General features: G+C 46.8%; 1 protein-coding gene across 4 annotated transcripts in view; it reads right to left on the bottom strand.

The window, feature by feature from the left end:
* Positions 1-22,074, bottom strand: part of Ssx2ip (SSX family member 2 interacting protein) — a 37,448-nt gene extending 15,374 nt beyond the window's left edge. For 2 of the 4 annotated variants that reach the window (XM_021158599.2, XM_021158601.2), the window contains exons 1-6: positions 21,781-22,074; positions 8,938-9,120; positions 8,291-8,460; positions 7,387-7,599; positions 3,714-3,824; positions 329-464 (exon numbers count right to left, since the gene is read on the bottom strand). In XM_021158599.2, the coding sequence (XP_021014258.1) occupies positions 329-464; positions 3,714-3,824; positions 7,387-7,599; positions 8,291-8,460; positions 8,938-8,980 (673 nt within the window). In that variant the 5' untranslated portion in view covers positions 8,981-9,120; positions 21,781-22,074. The remainder of the gene's footprint in view (positions 1-328; positions 465-3,713; positions 3,825-7,386; positions 7,600-8,290; positions 8,461-8,937; positions 9,121-21,780) is intronic. The other 2 variants (XM_021158602.2, XM_021158598.1) reach the window with 1 other exon arrangement.
* Positions 22,075-22,286: the final 212 nt, after the last annotated feature.

Here is a 22,286-nt window from a genome sequence, read left to right as displayed (position 1 = left end):
CCCCACCTCCCTGGCCCTGCACCACTGCCCACTTGCCTGCCTGCTTGTTTGCTTGTTCCCTGCATGGCTGTCATGGACTACCCTGTGCAACTGTAAGCCTAATAAACTCTTCTACAAGTTGCCTTGGTCAGTTGGTCCTATAGCAACAGTAATTATGACAACATGTAAATAGGAAGCTGACCCAAAGGACTCAATGTTTTGTTTTGTTTTGCAAGTCAGCTGTCTCAATTTGTAGTTTGCGGAAATACCTACATTCTAAAGCCTTACAACACATGAGCCCCTTCACTCTTCAGAGCTCTCCCCACCCCCACCCCTTGTCACAACACACCTATGTTTTTATCCTTCTTGTTCATAACAAGCTGATGCAGGCGCTCCTTTAGCTTATTATATTCCCGCTCCTTCCTCTTCACATCATGATTATACTGAGTAGCCCGACTGGCTATGATATTTTGTAATTTTTGTACCTGAATGAAAAAACAAAACAAAACACTTTCTATCAAACAAGAATTGATAAAACTGCTAAAACTCAAACATTCAAAAGGTCAAACAAGCCCTAGTCCCCATGCTCCCACGCGATGACTCCTCAGCTCTGAGCTAACTCCTCCTCCTCCTCTGTGCAAAGCACCTTAAGAACGCTACGTGAGTGTCGAGGATGACGCAGCACAGAGGTGCAGCAGCACGAGCTGCTCTGACCCTCTGGTGTGTAGGTGCAGCCACTCCCAACCCTCTTTTCACTGGACTATGCTGGCTGACCTTGATTCTCAGGTTTCCTGCCCACCTCCTCCTCAGCAGCTGGGGCTACAGACTGTGGCCCCAGGCTCAGCTCAGGCAGCTCTCCATAGGAAATACACTTTATTCTTTAGAGCCATTCTCAACTATGACCACAGAGTGGGGTATTAGCTTACTCCACACCAAGACAAACTACAATCAAACTAAATGTAACCAACATCAGACTATTCATCCCTATGTAGTAATTCAAGAAATATGTATATATAAATTATATATAATTATATATATTGTTTGGTTAGATATTCATTCCCCATTATTAAACACTAATGTTAAAATAAATCCTTATCTATAAATTTCCTGTGCAATAACTCAAGGAATCTAATTTATATATATTTATGTATAATTAATAACTATATAGTACAAATATATTATGTGTTAATATATGTCCATAATCACATGCAACATATAATTCATATTTACAAATGTTTATATTATGCATATTTATATTGTATTATATAAACTACATTGTATATATAAAATTCATATATAATATATAATGTATTATCTTATATATTGTTATACATAACATATAATGTATTATAAAACATATCTCTTTTTCTGTTATATGTTGTATTATATATATCTTTTTATATGATATATACTGTTATATATACTACATTGTATATATAAAAAAGAAATTTTATATATAATGTATTATTTTAAATATTGTTATATACAACATATAATGTATTATATAGCATACAATATCTCTTTTTACATTTTATGCATCATATAACATATATAATATGTTATATGCTATCTCGTTTGGTAAAGTCAGAAGATTCTTGTAAGCTTTAAGAAATCCACTTGGATCTACCTCCCATGGATCAACTAAACAGAAAAGGACCCCTGTCAATCAACAGCCTGAGTTTCCCACCTAGTGCCTATACCAGAGGCGAATTCCTCACCCCACCCTGTTCCCTGGTTTTGGAACTCGTCCTCCCCCAATTACCAAGACCATGTATACCTACGAATTTCTTTCTCCTTAATCTACTTCATCCTAAATATGTCTGTTCCAGAATCCGGCCAAGTCCGGGTGTTTACTCAAACTCCACAACCAGGTAGCTCCAGAGCAGCTGCCCTCGAGTGTTGTGGTCTAGTCTCGCAGACAACACTCCAACAGGGCCTGCACTTTCCAGGCCACACGTTCTCACAGAGCCTGGGCAGCAGGGAAGCAGCCAGCTCTCCCAAGACTTGGCCAGCATCCCAATCTTCTCAGGGTCCCCATGGAAAGCCTCGCCCCCAGTCAGCAGGAAGCAGTCTAAAGAATAGGACAACCTCACTCCTGCCCCACCATCACCCCCTTCCTAGTTCTTCATTTTTAATTAAACAAGAAGGGAGGAATGTTAGCCCACAGGCGATTCCACTAGGCTCCTCCCAGGGACCTAGCAATGGCTTCTGTCATCACCTGCCACTGCAGGGTGTGGCCTGGTTGCATAGAAAGACTGCTAATCACAGTTATCTTTCTTCTCTCTCTAGTATGTGTTCCCAACTGCCCCCTCTCTCTCTTTCCCTTTCTTTCCTCTCTGTCCTCATCACTGCTCTGCTACTGCCTGCCTGCCCAACCCTACCCCTGTTCTCCAGGCCCTCAACCCCCTTCCCCCAATTTATACATACACACACATATAACACACATATATAACACACACACACACATATATATGATACAATATATTATAGTAATATTTTTATAATAATATACTATATATTATTTATAAATGTTTACATTATATATTATATAATGTACTATATTATATATCGTATACTATATGGTATAAACCAAATGTAATATAACATGTTATATACAATATATTATTATATTTTATATGTATAAGTATGGTTGGTTAGAGATTCATTGCCCATTATTAAACACTAATTAAATAGGGTTAAAAATAAACTGTATCTGTTTATGGGCTTTTTAAGAAATAGACTCCCGGGGCTGGGAAGATGGCTCGGTGTTGAGAAGTGCATGCGGCTCTTGCAGAGGACCTGGGCTCAGCTGTCAGCACCTCTAGGCTCCAGTTCCATAGGAGCCAGTGCCCTCTCTTGGCCTCCACAGGTACCAACCATGGACATGGTGCACAGACATGTAGGCAAAACACCCGCCCATACACATAAAATAATCAAGTGAAGCATAAAATGCATAATAAAACAGAAGCAGACTTCCTTCCAGGCTTCTTAGTTAAAAGAACTAAACACTGAAAATAATATTTCTATAGCTATCTTATGGATAGGTGAATGGAAGCCCAACTGTTTATCCTCAGATGCATTATAAAGCAATGCCTTCAAAGCACTAGCTCCGTAATTCCTTGTCGTACAGTGCACTAAGCTAGAAGTCAGCCGTCCATTAAATCAACAATCAGAGTGCTGATTCTGAACTAGAAGTGAATTTTTAATGTGAAATGCTACAGCGTTGTACACCCTAGACAAGTTCTCTGTACTGTGGCCATTTTGTCGGGTTAATTCTTTATCTAGATGAAAGACGGCAACACTTAGCATCATGCGAGGGGTCAAGGGCATAGATGCTTCAGTGCAGAGAGCACTGGTCCCTAGGCAGGCAGGAGCCAGAGAAAGATGAGCAGGCTTCCACTGCTGAAACGAGGTGGCAGAGGCAAAGGGGTGAGGCATGGAGCCTGGCACCTGCGACAACACGGTAAACACAAAAGGATACTGGAGAGAAAGGGCGTGGTTCTGAGTACAGGAAGGACAGACAGTACAGGGGACACTACCTGTTGGCAGGTATTACTAAGAAAATGAACGGTCTTGGGGTAGGGGCAGAGGACAGGCACAGGACTGCCCACCCACCATGCCAGTGTCACACAGGATGTATCGACAGTTCTGTTTAAAAGTAAATTGACCATCATGTCACACATCAAATTTCAAAAACCAAGAGCTGACCTCAGACACAGGAGCAGACCACTCACCTCATCTTTCTCATTCTTCAGGAGCTGATGCAAACTCCTGTTCTTGCACTGCAGCTGCCTGTCTCTCTCCTGAAGCCCGATCATCTCCCGCCTGGACGTTTCCAACTGCTCCTGGAACGTGAAATACGCCACTTGAGCAAAACTGACAGGAGTCAGGAAGTGTGTCCTCAGAAGGGTGGTGACAGGACACATGGGGAGCTACAGTCCTTTCAGTACAACCGTGAGCGTTTGTTTAAAGTGATTACAACCAAGTTTAATATATAAAATCACGTGCCTCATTTAAATTCATTTTTATTTATGTACAAGAACTCCAATGTGGCTTCCTCAAAGCCTCTTCCTCTCTGATGCTGCCACTGACGTCTTCAGAATTCTCTTCAAGGCTGTGATACTCTGAGAGCACACTTCACACGACATGCTCATCTGCAGTACCATCATCCTCTGGGGCATGTGGGGCTTTAGGGAGTGATAAATGCCTCTCTCTAAATGTGAAGAGGAAGATGGGAACACTATCCTTCACACTACCCAAGTTCCAGTCTACAAAAAACCTAAAATTCACATAGAAGCACAGAGGCTCCAAAGAGCCAAAGCTTGTGAATACAACAGCATGGTGAGCTGTCACAGGTATGTGCATCTCAGGTCACAATGCAGCCACGGTGACAAAGACAGCAGAGTAGTGCCATGACAACAGGTATGGAGGCCTTGGAATATGGCTGAGGCGAGAGAGAGACCACACGGCTGCAGTCACCTCGGATTTAACCATGATCTAAAAAATATACACTGGAGAGAAGACAGGCCATACACACACTGGGAAGGAAGAGGAGGGTCCCTCATCTCACCCTGTGCAAAACTTTAATTCCAAATGGATCAAGGAGCTTAGTGCAAGACCACAAACTGTGAAGCTGCGGGAGGAAAAAACAGAGGAAGCATTTCAGACAGAGGGACGGGCAAGGAGCTGATGGGAAAGGTTCCGGTGACACAGAAAGCGACCTCAAGTCACCTCAAGAAGGGTCAGGCAAGATCACAGGGAGTCAGAAGGGTATTCACGCAAAGGAAGGAAGCTGCCTGCGGCGACCGAAGGGCAAAGTCTCTGGTAACTACACGACTGTAGGGTCCAACACTTACAATCTGTAAAAAGACCAAAGTCTTAAATACCAAAGCTCCAAATTATTCAATAAATGAACAAACACACTCACTAGGTAGTTCTCAAAAGAAAAAATACAAATGGCCGTAAGTACATAAAAAGTGTTTAACATTTGTAGCCATAAATGAAAAATTGCACATCACCCTAGTAGTCAGAATGGCTACCACCATCTCGAACGAAGCAACTGCAAATGTTGGTGCAGACATAGGAAAGAGGAGACTCTAGGCACTGTTAGGTCTTCTCTCATATCTAGAGTGAACGTGTGTGTGTGTGTGTGTGTGTGTGTGTGTGTGTGTGTGTGTTACATGACCGGCAAGTTGGACAACCTTGGTCAGGGCAGGAGGGCACCTAAAGAGAATGGGGAGCAAGAGAGGTTGAGGGTATGTGTGTGTTGGGGGGGGGGGGTGCAGATCTGGGGATAAGACAGACAGATCCAGACTTAACTCTACATGCATGACATGAGAACAGAGGGGACTCCATGGGACGACCAGGTGGAGGGGAGAGACTATGAGAGGTGTAAGCAAGGCACAATAAAGTTGTGAAATTTTAATAATGCAACCTATTTTGTGTATACCAACCAAAAAAAAAAAAAAACCTAAAATAAACCAAACAAAAAGCTCTGCAAAGAATTCCTAAAAACTGGCATTGTCATGAGGCTCCCTGGGCCTTCCACTCCCATCTAAATAGGAGTGTGTGCCCCACAATTCCTCTACCCCATCAGCAAAGAGACAGTTATATAATGTCTTTCCCTCCTTTGGTGCCACCTCATCTCTGTACCATCTGGAGCCAGAGGTTCAGCCCCACCCTCTCGGGATGCACCAAACCTCATTCTCCCCAGCCTCCATAAACCCCTTTGTGGTTCTCTGAAAACACAATGTCCTCTCCTGCCTCCAGGACTTCATATAAGGTGCAAGCTCTGTTTGGAATACCTTTTCCAGATGCTAGCAAACTCCCGAATCACTCTTTAAATCTTGATCAAAAACCATGACCTGGGACAGGGTATGAATCAATCACAAAAGTTAGATCTAGAAACCTTACAGAGTTCTGTCCTATGCTAACCTAAATAACAGATTGACCCAGGTCAAATCCAAATTAGAAGAGACCCTAGTCAAACACTCTGCTCTGGGTAGTTCTAGCTCATTCCTTAAAGGAAAGGCCTTGGTCTGCAACTTAACTGCATCATTCTATTGCACTGCTGTACACTGATTACCCACATAGCACTTGGCCAACAGTCCCCAGGTAAAAGAACACGGCCTTCCAGGTTTACGGGTCTGGATCAGCCTGATTTCCACTCAGGTCCTGATAAGAGGATCTGAATCAATGTAGCACACCCAGCTCACAGACCTAGAAAGCACCAGTAAGTACCTTCTCCAGCCCTGCAGTCCCCAGCCAGCCAGGAGCCACGGTGGCACAATCTATCTGTCCTTCACAAACCGGGCATACAAGACGCCAAAAGCACTGTGGGAGGGGCTGTGTCACTGCACCTGCACTGAGGACAGACAAGACATGGGAGGTAGAGACGGGTTAAAAGAACAAGTGCCACGGACAAACTGTGACTTCTATAGAGCACCCCCAAATGTGCTTGGAGCTCACAAACAGGGCAGTGCACAGCGCGTGCACTTCACAGCACACTCTACCGCCCTGCAAACGTTACCAAGCCCTGCTCTCCAACAGAATAGACTTTTTCAGTATCTGTCCTTAAGAGAGGAGTAGGAAACAGATACAGTACAAGAGAGAGGCCAAGAACTGACAGATGGAAAGCCACACGGAAGCCGCTTGCCAAGGGTATTCATACATTCACAAAGCCTTTCTCTCGTGACTCGGTCCTGATATAGAATACTGAGGAAAAGTGGTTTGTATGGCTATTCTTAATAACATGCAACTCTAATGTGCGTCTTTCCTATACTGTGATACAAACGCTGGTCCCTCTTTTCTTGGGGGAGGAATACATTTGTATAGAAAACCATTAAAAAAAAGGCTTTTTAGAAGGAGGAAGAGAAAGCAAACCAGAAGTCAGCAACAGCATCCTCTATGGTAAGACGGTCGGCCAATGGCCCTGCGGAGAGTGCCTGTTCCTTCTTACAGAGAACGGTTACCATGGCCACAGGAAACTACTGCCCCCTGCAGCCCTGGACATCCTCAGAGTCTGATGCTGTCCGGCTCATTCCCCCAGTCCCGTTCTTTGGTCTCTATACCGTATCACGGGGATACTTTCCTTGGCACCAATGTGTGAGGAAGCATCTCTTCTTTATCAAGCAAGGCTGGATGAGCTGAGGGAACCCTGATTGCCCGCAGAACATATTTCCTAACTTTCTACGGATTCAGCGAACCCTCGAAACAATAAAACCAAGGCCTTCAGCCCAGACAGCGAGCAGCAGCAACCAATGCGTGCACATTTCTGGAAACCACTCTTCTTACATTTAAAGAAACTTCAGGTTTTAAACACAACCCTGAATCGCATCTGAAGCCCGTGGCCTCATGTGGAACCGTGTCTGAGGCACAGCACTGAGACAGGGGGATGGACGACTGTACCTTAAGTTTGGAGTAGCAGCTCTGCAGGTGGTCCATGTCACTGCCCAGCTTCAGGTTCTGTGTCTCCACGCTTTCCTGGGCCAGCAGGTTCTTCCGCTGAAGCACGAGCAGCTCGTTCATACAGTTCAGAACAGCAACTATATTTAATTCTCTCTTTGCCTCTTTACTTTTGGATTCTTCATACAAGGAAGGAAACCCGAAGGTGGTCAGCTCCTGGAGGGGGAAGCGTCTGCTTAGCAGTTCTCTCTGGGAAGATGCGGGTCCAACAACAGGGCGTTCCAGTTCAGCAACAATGAGCTACTGAACTGCACACTGATAAGTTAGTAACAGTGTGTTGATTCTCCAAAACTGCAGAGAGGTTTTGAAGTCACCCAGACACAAAAGAAACCCATGTGCACTTCAGAGTCAGCCCACAGGGTACACATATTCAAAAACACTATGCAGTACAAAATACACAGGTTTAACTTGTCAACTGAAATTTCAACATATAACTGTTTTTCAATGGATTAATAGACAAGTCAGTGAAAAGGGAAAAATAGAAAATTCTTCCAGATCAGTAACATTAAATATTCAAAGAATGAATACGAACAAGTTTAAATTCTTTGGTGAATTTTCTAGACTGATGAATTTTCTAGAATCTGCTGAACAATCGCCCATGACCTGGCACAAGCTATCCAGCTTTTTTATCAGTAAAATGAGCGAATCCCAGTGAAAGAGCCTGAGATAGGAGGCGTGCGGTGCCGCAGACACAGCAGTTAACCTCGGGTCAGCCCAGCTCCAAGGCTCGGTGGCTTTGCATGTCTAAGTTTCTGGCCACACAGGCTTGGCAAATGCTTTTCATGTGGCCTCGACATTTTGTGGTACATAACATGGCATGTTCTTGCTTCCTGTAAGAACACAGTACCTGATCAAGATAGGAAATACTTTGTTCAATGTTCTCTCCTGTGCAGAAGACACCGAAAACACCATGCACATTTTTGGATAAAGGTACTGAAGAGCACAGAACGTGCTGGGAGTACAAACTGGACGGAGACATCTTTGTTTCTGAGGTATATTGAGAGAGATTTTTGTTTTCTGAAAATAAAAGAACATTCAGGCAATTATAAAGCTAACACCATCTCCCTGAGTTTCATACACAGTAGTTTAAAGCTAGGGCCACACACATTTATGTGAAATATATACACTTCTATGACAAAATGGCACGAGTACATTAGTGACCGTTCCTGGTAGATATGTTAAATGAACGCCTATCTCAACTTCTACTACTGCATTTATAAAAATAGATCAACATATTTGTCTGTGACACTCAGTTTATGTGTTTAATCAGAAACTGAAGGAGCCAATAAACAGATTTCAAATGCATAAAAATTTCCTCAAAAGTAGTAATCTCTTGCCCACCGCAGCACAGCTTGGCTTTTTATAAATTTACTGACAACGAAAACTGCGCATGTGACCGGCACTGCCAGCTCGCCAGTCCCCGTGTCTTCTGGGTGGGTAGTTTACGCTTTCCTCAAGAATTCCTCTTTGGTGGTGTTGGCTGGACTCACTCACCTGTACACAGAACTGGATCTGTCACAGTCATCCAATCTCCCATAGCAAGTTCCAGAGCCAGGATACCTGAGGCGGCGGTTCAGTGCTACAACGCTCAGGACAGCTCCTGTCACTCTCCTACATGAGGCAGTTCAGTGCTGCGACGCTTACGACAGCTCCTGCCGCTCTCCTACGGAGCATCTCCTTAGAAGGCAAAGAACAGAGACATCAAATTTAAAAGATGAAGCCCAGTGAAAGCCAATGTACAAAGCGTTTGTATGTCCTCTGAGTTCCTGACATTCCATTTTGTGTGCACATGAGTGTTTTGTCTGTGCACCATGTGCATGCTTGGCACTATGGAGGTCAGAAGAGGGCATCAGATCCTCTGGAACCAGAGTTAAAAATGGTTGTGAGCCACCATGTGGGGCTGGGAACTGAACCCAGGTCTCCTGCACTAGCAGCCAAGTGCTCTTAACCACTGAGCCCCATATGTATGTCCTTTAAAACAGAAAGGGTCTGTAGTGTTTACTCCCATGTACACAGCACAAACAGTGGGTAATAAATGTTGTGCTGGTTCGTTTTAACTGTCAACTGATAAGTCCTAGAGTCTCCTGGGGAGGAAGTCTCAGTGAGGGACTATCTACATCAGGCTGGTGTAGCGCACGTATGGTGCGAAAAGAGCTAACCGTGGGTAGCACCATTTCATGGCCGGGCCATGGACTGTGTCAGAGGGAAGCCAGCGAGCTGAACAAAGCAGCTGCCCTCACGGCTCTCAACCATGGGTGCAGAGACCAACAGTCTCACGCAGCTCCTGCCTCTGTGACCACCACGGACCACAGCCTCGAGTTACAAACCTTTAGATAGTAACCCTTTTTCCTTAAGTTGATTTTGATCAGGATGTTTAATTACATGAAAATAGAAATAAAACTAGAACACACACACTATGCACCAAGCACAGTTTCTAGGTAGAAAGGAGGCTGCATTCTCTCTCATTGTGGGACGGGTAGGCTGGAGACATTTCAGAAGCAGGTATTAACTTAGCAGAGTGATCAGAACTACATATAAAGCAGTCTCCATAATATGAAGGCGTTGGGGTGGGACATATCTACATCAATCAGGGAAAGTTACCCTGGATGGACAGTTCTGGTTTGAACATGAATGAACCTTAGAGGTTCATAGGTTGTAGTCCCCAGCCAGAAGCACTATCTGGGGTACTGGAAACTCTAAGGCTGGAGTCCAGGTAGGGCAGTCAGTTACTGGACTGCATGCCCTTGGGGCTGGCTATTTGCTGCCCTGCTCCCTTCCCCACTGTGACAAGGTGAGCTAGTGTCTTCTTTTCTTCCTTTTTTTGGGGGGAGGGAGGGGAGAGGGAGGACAGGAGGGAGCGGGATTCTTTGTGTAGCCTTGGCTGTCCTGGAACTTACTCATAGACTAGGCTGGGTTTGAACTCCAAGACCTGCTTGCCTCTGCCTCCCCAGTGCTGGGATTAAAGGTGTGCACTGTTGCCGCCTGCCGTCACCAGCAGCGCCTCCCACAGCAAGTTCAGCCACACCTTAGGCCTGCGGACTCTGAGACCAGAACCAGCTGTGGAGGGAAACACCTGAAACTAAACCAAGAGAAACCTCCCCTCCTTTCAAGCTGTTTAATCTGATGCACTGGTGACAGCTACCACAAAGAGGGCGACACTGAGCAGAGGTCTAAATGCTGTGGAGTTAATCCCAAGACAAGAAATGGCCTGTGTAGCCAAAGTAAGGGAACCACAGGTACAGATATGTAAATCGGAACTGGCAAGTAAGATAAACGCTCAGAAAGCGAGGCTGGAGGGCAGCAAGCTGGATTCCGGCTGTGCAGGAGGTGGTGTAGAGGGGTCTGAGCAGGAAGTAAGGGAAGTAACAGGAGCTTCTTTAAGCTTTAATCCGGGTCATTGTCATCACAAGGAGCAGGCGTTAACAGTAAACACTATTAGTACTAGTAGTAGACAATAATGAGGCTACTGCCACAGCACAGGTTAGACCAGTGCCACACTGCAGGCCCAACCACAGAAGCAGAAACAACTGCATGAAATGGAGATGTATCCTAGAGAGCCTTTACGGCTCAAGATGGACTAGAGTGTGGGTAAAGCAGCAGCCAGGGCATGTCTAGATCACGGGGCATCACTCAAGACACCGGAGCAGATGACAGCGTGGCATTCTGCATATTGTACCACACACAGGACATGCAGCCTGATACGCAGGACCTTGCGCTACGCTACATGTGTGATAGGATAAAGAAGGGATCCTGAATGATTCTGTCCCTCAACGGATGTCTCCCGCACCAGGAAGAGAAGGGTAAAAAGGATGACTCTGCATCAACTTAACTTTGGACCCTCGGGGACACAGCTCTGAACAAAACACAATACAACAGAACAACCTGTCTGTCTGCAACAGCTTTGCTTTGGGTAGACAATTCTCCCCTCTGAGCTCTGGGTTTTCACTGGTCATATCCCACAATGGCACCGTGTACTTTAGTGTGACTCTTTAGGATTAAATGAGTACTTATCACCTGCTTGGCACACGTGATGCACAGTTAGTGGAAGCTCATTGTGTCCCCCTCCTCATTGCCAGGAGCAGATCCCTGATATTAGCAAGGTAGGAGGGGGATTTCTTTGGGCTCACAGCCGCAGAGATGTCACCCCACCAAGGGCAGAGGGAGAGAGATGTGGAGATGAGTGAACACCCACAGCAGCAGGCTTTCTCCTTCATTTGCTGTGGAACCCCAGCCTATGGGATGGGGCTGCGCATTCAGGGGCAGTCCTCACTGTCAGTACTTTTTGGCCATGCACGAATTTACAAGTGTGCATCAGCACCAAAAGCAGCCATCACATTCACCAGTTAGACAGGATTCCAAGACAGACAGAAATCACTGCTGCTCTCAAAGAAAGGGAAGCACAGATCTCCAGAAGACCTGGAAACTGACGTCCAAACAGACCCCAGACAGTCATCTAATCCCCATGTAATCTGCTGTCCACACAGACACCGGGCAGTGATCTGCAGCTTTGTAATCGCAGGGCGGGAAGAAGCAGAAAGCTCATCACTGATCCTTGGAAGACCTGGAGACTGAACTCATGTCTACATAGACACTGGGCAGTGACCTAACCCTCTGACACCGCCTGTGGGAACAGTCACCAGGTAAGACAGCAAGGCTCACCACCTCTCTCTGCACAGGGAGCTGCGGCCTCACGCCTGGCTTCTGCACTTCCACAGTGTCTCTTTAACCTATCCCAAAAAGAAGCAAGGCTTTCCCCAGCTCAGCACTGTTTATGCCAGTTTTAGTTAATGCTTAGTTTTCTGTGTCAAATGCTGGAAGCTGGAGCTCAGAGAAATCACCGGGGCTGGCCTGGCTGTGCGTCTTACACTGAGTCTGGTGCCTCTCTGAGCCCTCCACAGGCTTACTTAGAGCATGTCAGTCCTACAGAAGTTAGACTCAAATCCAAACCAGCCTATGTCTGGGCATGCACCAGTATCTTGTTTATACAGACTTTTTCCCTTCACTAACTGTCAGGTTCCCTTCTGGACAAAGCAAGCCATTCTGTTGTGAGTACCCGAGAGCAAAGGAACAAGGAACTGACACCTGTGGCCAAAAGGTCATCAGGCCTGCCAAGAGTCAGAACAAACAGGAAGCACATTTTGTCTGCGCCCTACCTCAGGCAAAGATGCTGGCCCTGCTAAGGCCCTGAGCCACAGGCACGCAGCTAAGCTCTGCCAAGATTCTTGATGCAGGCAAGCTGTGAGATAGTGAGTTGAGATAATTTGTTATTCAGGAACAGATAGCATATGTTTCAAAAACAAGGAAACATTTCTGAGTCACCTGTAACACTACTTTCTATGCATCCTGACACAATGGAGCAGAAAACCATACCAGGCACCAGGGATGCTAACACCTGGTTTATGAGGGACAGAACCCACTCTTCTATTTATTTTTCTGTGTGTGATGCTCAATGATTCCTGGGCTTCTGGAAAAGCATGGAATGTCCTAGTCTTTGTAGCCAAGTCCCTGGCATAGAGCAGGTCGCAGCCCATCTATACTCAAGGACCCGAGGCCCCCCCACATCTCTGTGGTTCCGGCCACCAACTGTCCTCTTTCCTCTCTCAGGTTTTTTGTTTGTTTGTTTGTTTTTCGAGGCAGGGTTTCTCTGTATAGCCCTGGCTGTCCTGGAACTCACTTTGTAGATCAGGCTGGCCTCAAACTCAGAAATCCGCCTGCTTCAGCCTCCCGAGTGCTGGGATCAAAGGCGTGCGCCACCACGCCTGGCTCATTCTCAGATTCTTACCTGTGCCATCATTTGCAGTAAGTGCACAGCTAACATTTCTGTACACCCCAAACTACCAACACTAATCAGTAAAACCTCCAGTGAACAAGTGTCCATCCTGTGGGTATGTGTGTGAGAGCAAGCAGCAATGGGAAAGACACACATGCCCAGTCCATGCTTGCTCCCCACTGTCTATCTCTCCTGTCCTGGTCACTCTAGCTCTGTCGTCCATCTACACAGGGAAAGGAGTGGGCCAAAGAGCCTCTGAACACAGCAAGTGCGCTTCCCAAGCTGACTCGCAAGTCAAGCTTAAGACAGCACAATGCCTGCCCATCAGAATTCTACGACATACGCCCATCGAGTGTCAGGAATGAACAGCTTCCCATTGCATAGGAACCTAGTAACATGGTGCCAGCTGGCCTTCTAAATACTGCACACGGTTTTAGATAGTTCACTAACATTTCTGCTAAAATATCACCAAGCTGAGTTACCAGATTGTTGGAATACGAAAATAAAATTGTTATAACGAAATCCAGCAACATTAGTAATCTTCTAAATTCACAGAACTTGAAGATTCAGTTATCGGCATGATTTATCTCTCAGAAATGAAATCTACTTACTTAAAACATGAGTAATGCCTTTAATTATGATTTCATCTTAGAGGAGACTATAGCTTGTGATTTTATCACACTCTGTCACCTACAAGTAGAAGCACACTAAATTCAACCTTAGTTTTACAAATGTAAAATCTAAGTTACTTCACCTGTATGGCATAGTACCATAGGTATTCCCCACAGATATAAAGGCTTTAGCACAATTCCAGGGCGGTGACGCAACTGGCAGGCATGCAGTTAGTTCTTAAGCAGGCACAAATTCTTCATAAAGAAAATACTACTCCATACTAGAAGGGCCAAACCCAAAAGCTGTCATCACCTTATTAATTTGCCTTCATGTTGAGTTTAGGGCTAGCAGGGAGATTTTCGGTTAGGGAACGCAGGGTAAACGGTGGGGTTTCCTTGCCTGCTCACATGTCTGGGATCCTAGTCTGCCTAAGTCACTTCCCACAAACCATCTCTCCAAGCTGGTCTCCTCAACAACATGATGGGGCCACAACATGATGGGGCCACAATTTCTAGTTCTTAAGACTAAAGCAGGTACTAAATTAGACAACAGGTGCAGAGCCAGGCCAAGTATAACCAGAGTACAGGACACTGGTCTACATGCTTCAGGATTCCCAAGTCCACCTCACTACAGCCCTGTGTGCAGTACTAATTACTTTCCACGGTAAGACAATTAAGGCAGATGTAACAGTAATGCAGGTAGGGTCACAGGGCTAATGAGCAGAGAGCTGAGCCAGGATTCCAGCCCCAGCCCACATAGCTACTCTCTTGGCCATCTGGCCCCACAGAGCAATCTCTTCCTCTGTGAACTCCACCAAAGACAGGATTCTAATCATATCTCCCAACTGGGCAAAGGCTGAATAAAATAGTGTGGATATGCAAATTATGGTAAAATCGTGAAGACATGATTTCAGTGATGCCCCCAGCTAGACGTGGCAGGAGGCAGCTGCTGTCTTTCGAGCACAGGTAGCTGAGCACTGTGGCTGCAGCACAGTCCTCAACACCCCCCCCCACACACACACACAGTGTTGCTGCAGCAGGAGAGACTGCAGCACACATGTACCCTAAGAGGTGGGTCTGGAAACAGCAGAATCCTTCACAACAACAGGGCAGTGGCTCAGGGAATAACCCTGCAACAACCCAAGCTCGCACTTGTTCCGAAGACCGGTGGTTATGCGGCCATCAGGAACCCAGTGACACACAAAGGATGAATTATAAGGGACACCCAACAGAACAAGTGTCCCAAGAGACAGGACATTTAACACTTGGTTTTTAATTGTGCACATATGAAAAACAAGAGTGACAAATCTGTAAAACACAGGACTGAGGCAGGATTTGGGGGTCACTGCCTCACAGGAAGGGACAGAGGGGTTTGCACAGTTATACAGAGGGTACTGTCAAAGTCCCCTTTATATTACATGTCTTATTATTAAAGTAAACAAGATGAGTTCACAATAGACTGTGTAATGAGGACTCAGTCAGTAAACTGCCCGTCTCAGAGGCCCAAGGACCTGCGTTTGGATCCCAGGAACCCATGGAAAACCAGGCGCTGGAAGACAGGAGGCAGAGCCAAGCAAATTCATGGAGAGTCACAAGATCCCTATCCTTAGCCATGTTATTTGATGTTGAGGCAGGCTGAGACAATTCCCATCCTTCACTCTGGATATACTGAGTTAAGAGTGTATAAAGCTGGGCTGGAGAGATGGCTCAGCAGTAAAGAGCACCGACTGTTCTTCCAGAGGTCTTGAGTTCAATTCCCAGCAACCGGTTACATGTTGGCTCAACCGTCTGTAATGGGGTCTGGCGCCCTTTTCTGGTGTGTCTGAAGAGAGCAATTGTGGGGCACTCATATGTATTAAATTAATTAATTTTAAATAAAGAGTATATAAAGCTGCATCAGGATCTTTGGAGCACTGTTTTTTTTTTTTTCTCCAGGTTTGTAGCTGTAGATAAGTATGTAGATGACGTGTGTAATCTGTCTCTTTAGTTCTTTCAATATGTGGCCAAGTCACAAGGCATCTAAGGACTCACACACAAGGTTGACCTCTTATCTTCCACACGTGTGCTGCCCATGCATTTACCCTGCCCACGTGACCCCACGGAAATGCATCAACATACATGCACTCATTCGTGTGCACGCGCACACACACACACACACACACACAGAATGTGTGGTGAACCAAGGAATACAAACTAGCTAATTATTTAATTAGTTAAAATCCTTTATAAATTTTTTAAAATGTGTACTGTTAGTCACATTTAAAAAAATATTTTAAATTCTTTCCGGTCCTTCTAGCCATGGGGCACATGAGCCAAGGGTCTTGGTATCCATCTGTTTTATGTCTTCCCTGAAAGTAGAAAGACCAGTCACTCTGGCTACAGTTTAGAGACCTATGAAGCTATCCACAGACTGGCAAAAGATCGGTGGGGTGAGAATTAAGAAGACATATGCCATCTGATGTGCAAGGCCAGCAAGGGAGACAGAGACATTGCCAGCATCCACCACAGGCCACATGTGGCTCACTGGCTACCTCCCTTACTCCTTAGATGGCTGTAGGAAAGGAATGGGTGGGTACAGCCTTGTTCTGTTGATGGAAGAGACTAAGAGACAGTTTACCTTCAGCTACACACCGGGAGGAGGAAAACGCAAGCTACACTCCCCTAGGCCCTGACTCAGCAAGCACTGAGAGCATGGCGGAAGGCTGTGAGCCTGTCTCTTCATTTCAGAAGAAGATGGCTCCTGGCTGACCATGTCTAAGATGCTGTTGCCCCTTTTTATTCTAGATCTGACAGACAGGGCTATTCTATAAAGGGGAACAGTACACAAGACGCTGTCTTCTAGCCGGGAAGAACCAAAACCAAGACCAAGAGAAGAGCATGATAGCATATTAAGGAGCCAGTAATCCTCAGGAGCCTAAGTATTGACGGACAACGAGAACATTACAGGACTAAAACTTGTATTTGCTCCTGGAATTCTTTTAAAGCATATTTTGCAGATTTCCTTCAAACTTAACATTTCCAAAGTAAGTTCTACTTTTAGCAGCTCCAGTACTTTTTAGTGCTCACTGTATTTCAGGAACTAAAATAAGAAAAATTTAAAGTTTTTGTTTGTTTGTTTGTTTGTTTGTTTGTTTGAGACAGGGTTTCTCTATGTACCCCTAGCTATCCTGGAACTTACTATGTAGACCATGCTGGCCTGGTCTCACAGAGACCCAACAGTTTGAGTCTTTTGAGTCCTGGGATTAAAGGTGTACACCACCACACCCTGTAGCTTTAATTTTTTCAAATCCTATTTTTAATGATGGTTCTTAAATGATTTAACCTCCCTTTTAGCCCACCACCACGGCAGGTAGTGGGAAAGAAAGGATACAGGAAGAGGACCTATTTAGAAAGCATCATTGGAGCAACTCCGGTCTGTGTTGTCTGGAAATTGGCAGTTCAGTTCACAGGTTAGCAGTGGCAGCTCAAAACACTTTAGGGACAGATATACCAGCAGTACAGTACGGTAGAGTAGGGATAGCAAACACAGACCAGCAGCAGTGGCCCCACCTAGCAGAGATGGCAAGGCCTCGCCTTCGGCACTAGTCAGGAGGAACCAGGAGAAAAGCCTGAATTAAGTTCTTGCCAGTTCTCGGCTGTGCGAAGATCAGCAAAGATGACAGACACAGGAGCGTTACACAGATAGCTCTATAAGCAAGCTTAGCTCAGCCTCTGTCACTATCTGTTGAGTCCTTTTTCTTTTTGTTTTTTTTGAGACAGGGTTTCTCTGTGTAGCCCTGGCTGTCCTGGGACTCACGCTGTAGACCAGGCTGGCCTTGAATTCAGAAATCTGCCTGCCTCTGCCTCCCAAGTGCTGGGATTAAAGCCGTATGCCACCACGCCCAGCTTAAGTCCTTTTTCTACTCTCTCCAAAACTGCAGCACACTACCAGAAGTTTTTTGGTGTGTTTCTCTCTATGGGGTCCTGACAAATGCAGCTCAACTATGCAGTGTAAGGCATAGACGTGTATTTTTAGCAAAGAATCCTTCATCACGTGTCCTTTCATGTGCTTGCTTTAGCAGAACATCCTTCTTCCTGTGTCTGCTTCAGCTAAACCTTCCTTCACGCGTCTGCCTTAGCCTCTCACCTGTGTCCATTTCAGCTAAACCTTCCTTCATGTGTTTGCCCCAGAAAAACACCTTCCATCACAACTGACTCTCCAAAGAGCCCTTAAGTTTCCACTTCAATACCCAGTCCAGTTTTCATTATATAAGAAGCACACATCACTTTTATAAAATAATAAAAAAAAAGTCCTCAGGAACAACGCGGCAAATGAAGTTGTTTGCGGTCATTATGGGCATCTTGATGGAAACACACACAGTGGACACAAATAGGAGCTGGACAACCTGAGCTGGGTAGGAAGGACACGTTCTCTCAAGTAAAAGCCTGTGTTGGTACTAGGCCCAGTGTCACGCAGGGCAGACGAGTAAGGTTAATGAAACTGGACTTGGGAGAATGTGGAGACAAGGTCAGGGCAGAGCACACAGGGATGCTTACAGAAGTGTTCAATGGAGGTTACAGTTGAGGGCAGACACAGCCAACCTTCTGACATTGTGAAATGAAATTATCATCCACAAAATTCACCTGTGAGAGCCACACAATCTAGTTACATAACAAAAACAAACAAAACTCAAGATGCTTCACCCACATGTCTTTATTTTCAGTACTTGTGATTTTGTGTGGAGTCACATTCTAGGTACCCTGGCCATGCCCTTATCCTGCCTGAGACATGTTCCCTCAATTAAAGCTTTTGATCAGTGTGTCTATAGTTTTCTTGCCTTGGTTTTGAGACAGGGGTTTCCAAGGCCCAGGATAGCCTCACACTCAGAATCTGTCTTTCTGGCCTCCAGCATGCAAGGATTTTACATGTGCCACCAGGCCTGGCTAATCACAAACATAACACATAGTGGGTGTCCCATATGTTCACTAATTCTATGTGTATTACCATGGCACATGTATGTAAAGCACAACTGATTACAACAGGAAGTAGGTCATACATAGTATTAGCATCCCTCTTCCATTACAAACAGGACAAGTCCTGTGGTGATGGATGGAGCATCTGACTAGAGAGACTACGAAGGAGGGAGATTCATGCAGCTGCACTCGTTCGGAGCTGTAGTCAGACAGTTCTGTTTAGTTTCCGTTAAGACTTGCTATTGATTCCAGCATCTCATCTCTGAATCCCACCCGGCTTCCACCCGGCTTTTTGGACCTCCCATCCCTCAGGGTCTGCCCCGGGCCAAGACTGGTTTTGCTGGTGACTGCATCTTCATTGCCTTTGGATCTCCAGTCCTGGCACAGAAGACAACTCAACAAAGACCCGCCTGAGATAGCCATCGCTGCATTTCCAAGGCTCCTGTCAGCTTCAATTAAGTGCCTGGTGAAAAGCTTTCAGGTATTATCTAGACCATCAAGGTCCAGAGGCCCATGGACTATGCAAATTATTACCTAGGCCGACATACTACATCAGAAGCAATATAATCCCCAACAAACCCTTTAGATATTCCTTATTGCCCTCTGGTCAAGGTTCACCGCGCTGTTCTTGTCACTAATGCAGCTCCGGCAGGCACATGGGCGACACCAACCACCTGTAACGTGCACCTGCTCTGCGGTGCCCAGCGCACAGTTGCTTGGCGAGCGCCTGTCAGGACACAGCTGAGAGGCCTTCTTTCCTAAAGCCCGCCCACATTTGCATTTCTCCCCTTCTCCACACAAAACCTCCTAAGTACAAAATGTTCAGAGCAGCACATCTTTTTATCCTATGGCCTGGCAAGTAGCAGCTGAGTGTCTGACAATAAATGTTTACTGAAAGAATAAACGTATTAACAAACAACAAATCTGCTCCTACACAAAATATTGGACCAGCATCACATGGTATCAATCTAGGTTTTTCCATTACTAATAATGGATGGTGTGTTTCTCTACTGTCTCATTCTATAGGCTCATGGCTTTAAGGTAAGATGTATGCTGACAACCACCTAACCATAACTGCCCAAGACACACAACAGACTCACACAGCCTCGTTATGAACTAATGGCTAGGCCAACAAGGTGAGTCCACCGCTACTGTAAAAGATACAGGAAGCTATCACTAAAAATCGCTTTTGAAACTGAGCCTAGAAACACAGGGCTATAAGCCCAGCTTCTGGGAGGCTGAAGCAGGAGAATTGCAAGTTCAAGGGCTGCTTGGGCAAGCTAGGAACAAGGCAACCTTGCCTCAAAATAAAGGTGCACGGGGTTTCACTGCTCAGCAACAGAGCCCTAGCCTTGCATGTGCATGGCCCGGCTTGGTCTGGTTCCCCAAGGAACGTGTGAGGTGTTCAGAATGAAAGGTGTTTGTTTTTATGAAGAATCTGTATATGTTGTTCTACTTTGTCTGGGACTCCTAAACTCATGTTTCCCCTACCTTAGCCTCCCAGAGAGCTGGGGTAAAGGCAGGAGCAGCCAGGGGGGCCTTACTGCTCCAATGTAAACATGATTCAAGTCCCTGTGGAAAAGTGTTTTCTAGGTCCATGCTCGCTCTCGCTCGCTCACTCGCTTGCTCTCTCTCTCTCTCCCTCCCCCCCCCCCCCCCCCCCTTTCTCTCTAGCTGAATGCTAAGTGAGGGCACTTTCACAAAATCTGTATCCTAACTGGTTTGGGCCAACAAGCTGGTTTGTCCAGTTTTTCCATTTTAAGAGAGCCCAAGTACATAATTTGACTGGGCTGGGTTGGAGGCCTCTGGGCTAACACAAACAGTTAACTTTTCCATGGCGCATACACCTGCCTGAGCAAGCCTAGGATGCTGTGGACTTAACAAGTCTCGTCACAAGGCTCAAGTGTGTCATGGAGCGAGCTTCGCATTTCATCCTGGAGTGGCCGGGCCCCAGCAGTTATCTCCAAGCTGCCGCGGCCCCGTTACTTAATCCCTGGACCTATTATCTTCCTTGTACAGATGGAGAACAAGAAGGAAAGGAAGGGTGTAAAATGACAGGCTGTAGGGGCCCCAACAGTGACCAAAGAGAACGCCCTGGTTTGAATTCTGTCCATTCCTAATCCTCCTCTCAGAGAACCACTTTGTATGAGGAACTTCCGTGCACACCGGGCAAGACAAAGTGTCGACTGGGAGCACAGCTTTTCTTGTTTAGTTTGAATGAATACTCTAAGCTTTCTGGGCCCACAGGCTCTTGGGGAGTAAGGAGATTGGATGGCTTAAGTTTTGCTAGCTGGATCGATGGTTTTGAATTTTATCCAGCCTCGTAAATGTGTCACGTCATATACAGACCTTTCCGTTCAAGATCAAATTTGGGACTAGAAAGGTTTTCCTCCGGAACCTTGCGGGCTCCAGGGTAGCACTATTTTCAGCTAACTCCAGGCCTGGACTCTAAACTGAATTGAAGCGAATATCAAATCCAGAAGGCTCTCATCCTTGGGCTCCACCTTTCATCCAGTCTGGATTCTAGAAGAAACTCCCGGCTCTCACAACGGCATCAGCGTGGCTGGTTATGAATCTGACACGCAGGACTAAGGAGCCCGAACTGTGGGTATTAATGTAAAGATTCCTCTACTGGTGCTGATGGGGAATTATTGGGCAAGTTTTATTTCCTGGGCCCAGGTGACTTGCATAACCCAGCAATCTGCACCAGGAGAAATATGTGCTGACCCGGACAGAGCTCACCATTTACGCACTCAACACCACTGGAAAATTCGGGGCCAAATAATTTCTCAAACAAGCCTGCCCCTGCGATGATGTAAGTTCTTCCCCTAAACGTGGGGCTGGACCACTATAAGGCACCTACCCCTGCAGCAGCGGAGGACCTCACTCGCTAAGTCCTGCGGCAGCCTCGGAGGACTCGCCAAGCCCGCGCGGGCCGGCCAAAGGGACCCCGCGCGCGCCCGCGCCGCATCCCGCAAAGGCGCGGGGCCCCCCAGCACCTACCTCGCACTTTCCCCTGCAGGCGGCGGGCAGCAACGCTCTCCAACCGCTGCAACGGCCGCGACGAGCCCGCCCAGAGTCGGCCCCGGTGCCTGCGCCCACGTCCAGCCCGGTGCCCTCCTCCCCGCCTGCGCGTCACAATCCCGCCGCTCACCGTCACGGCCCCGGGAGCGGCTCACGCCTCCCGCAGCCCGCGGGCCCGCACCCGCGGCGGCACGCAGCGGCTCCGCGCAGCCTCCAGCCCGCCCGGTCCGCCAGGCCCGCCTCTCGCTGCTTTCCTCGGCGGGCGCCCATCCCACCCGGCCCCGCGCTGGCGCCGCCCATTGGCTCCGCCGGTTGCCAGGCGACGAACAACCGCGGCCCGCATTGGTCCAGCGAGGACTAGCCTCCGACAACCCCCAGCAGACGCCGAGCCGCTCTCCCCCGCGCAGCTGCGGCCACCGCACCTGTTACACCCGGGGTCACCCGGCCGCTGCTCCCCGCCCCCAGCTCTCCACGGGGACAAGAGG

Source organism: Mus caroli, chromosome 3 (genome assembly GCF_900094665.2).
Source record: "Mus caroli chromosome 3, CAROLI_EIJ_v1.1, whole genome shotgun sequence".
Classification (NCBI taxonomy): Eukaryota; Metazoa; Chordata; class Mammalia; order Rodentia; family Muridae; genus Mus; species Mus caroli.
This window is presented reverse-complemented; position numbering and strand designations above follow the sequence as displayed.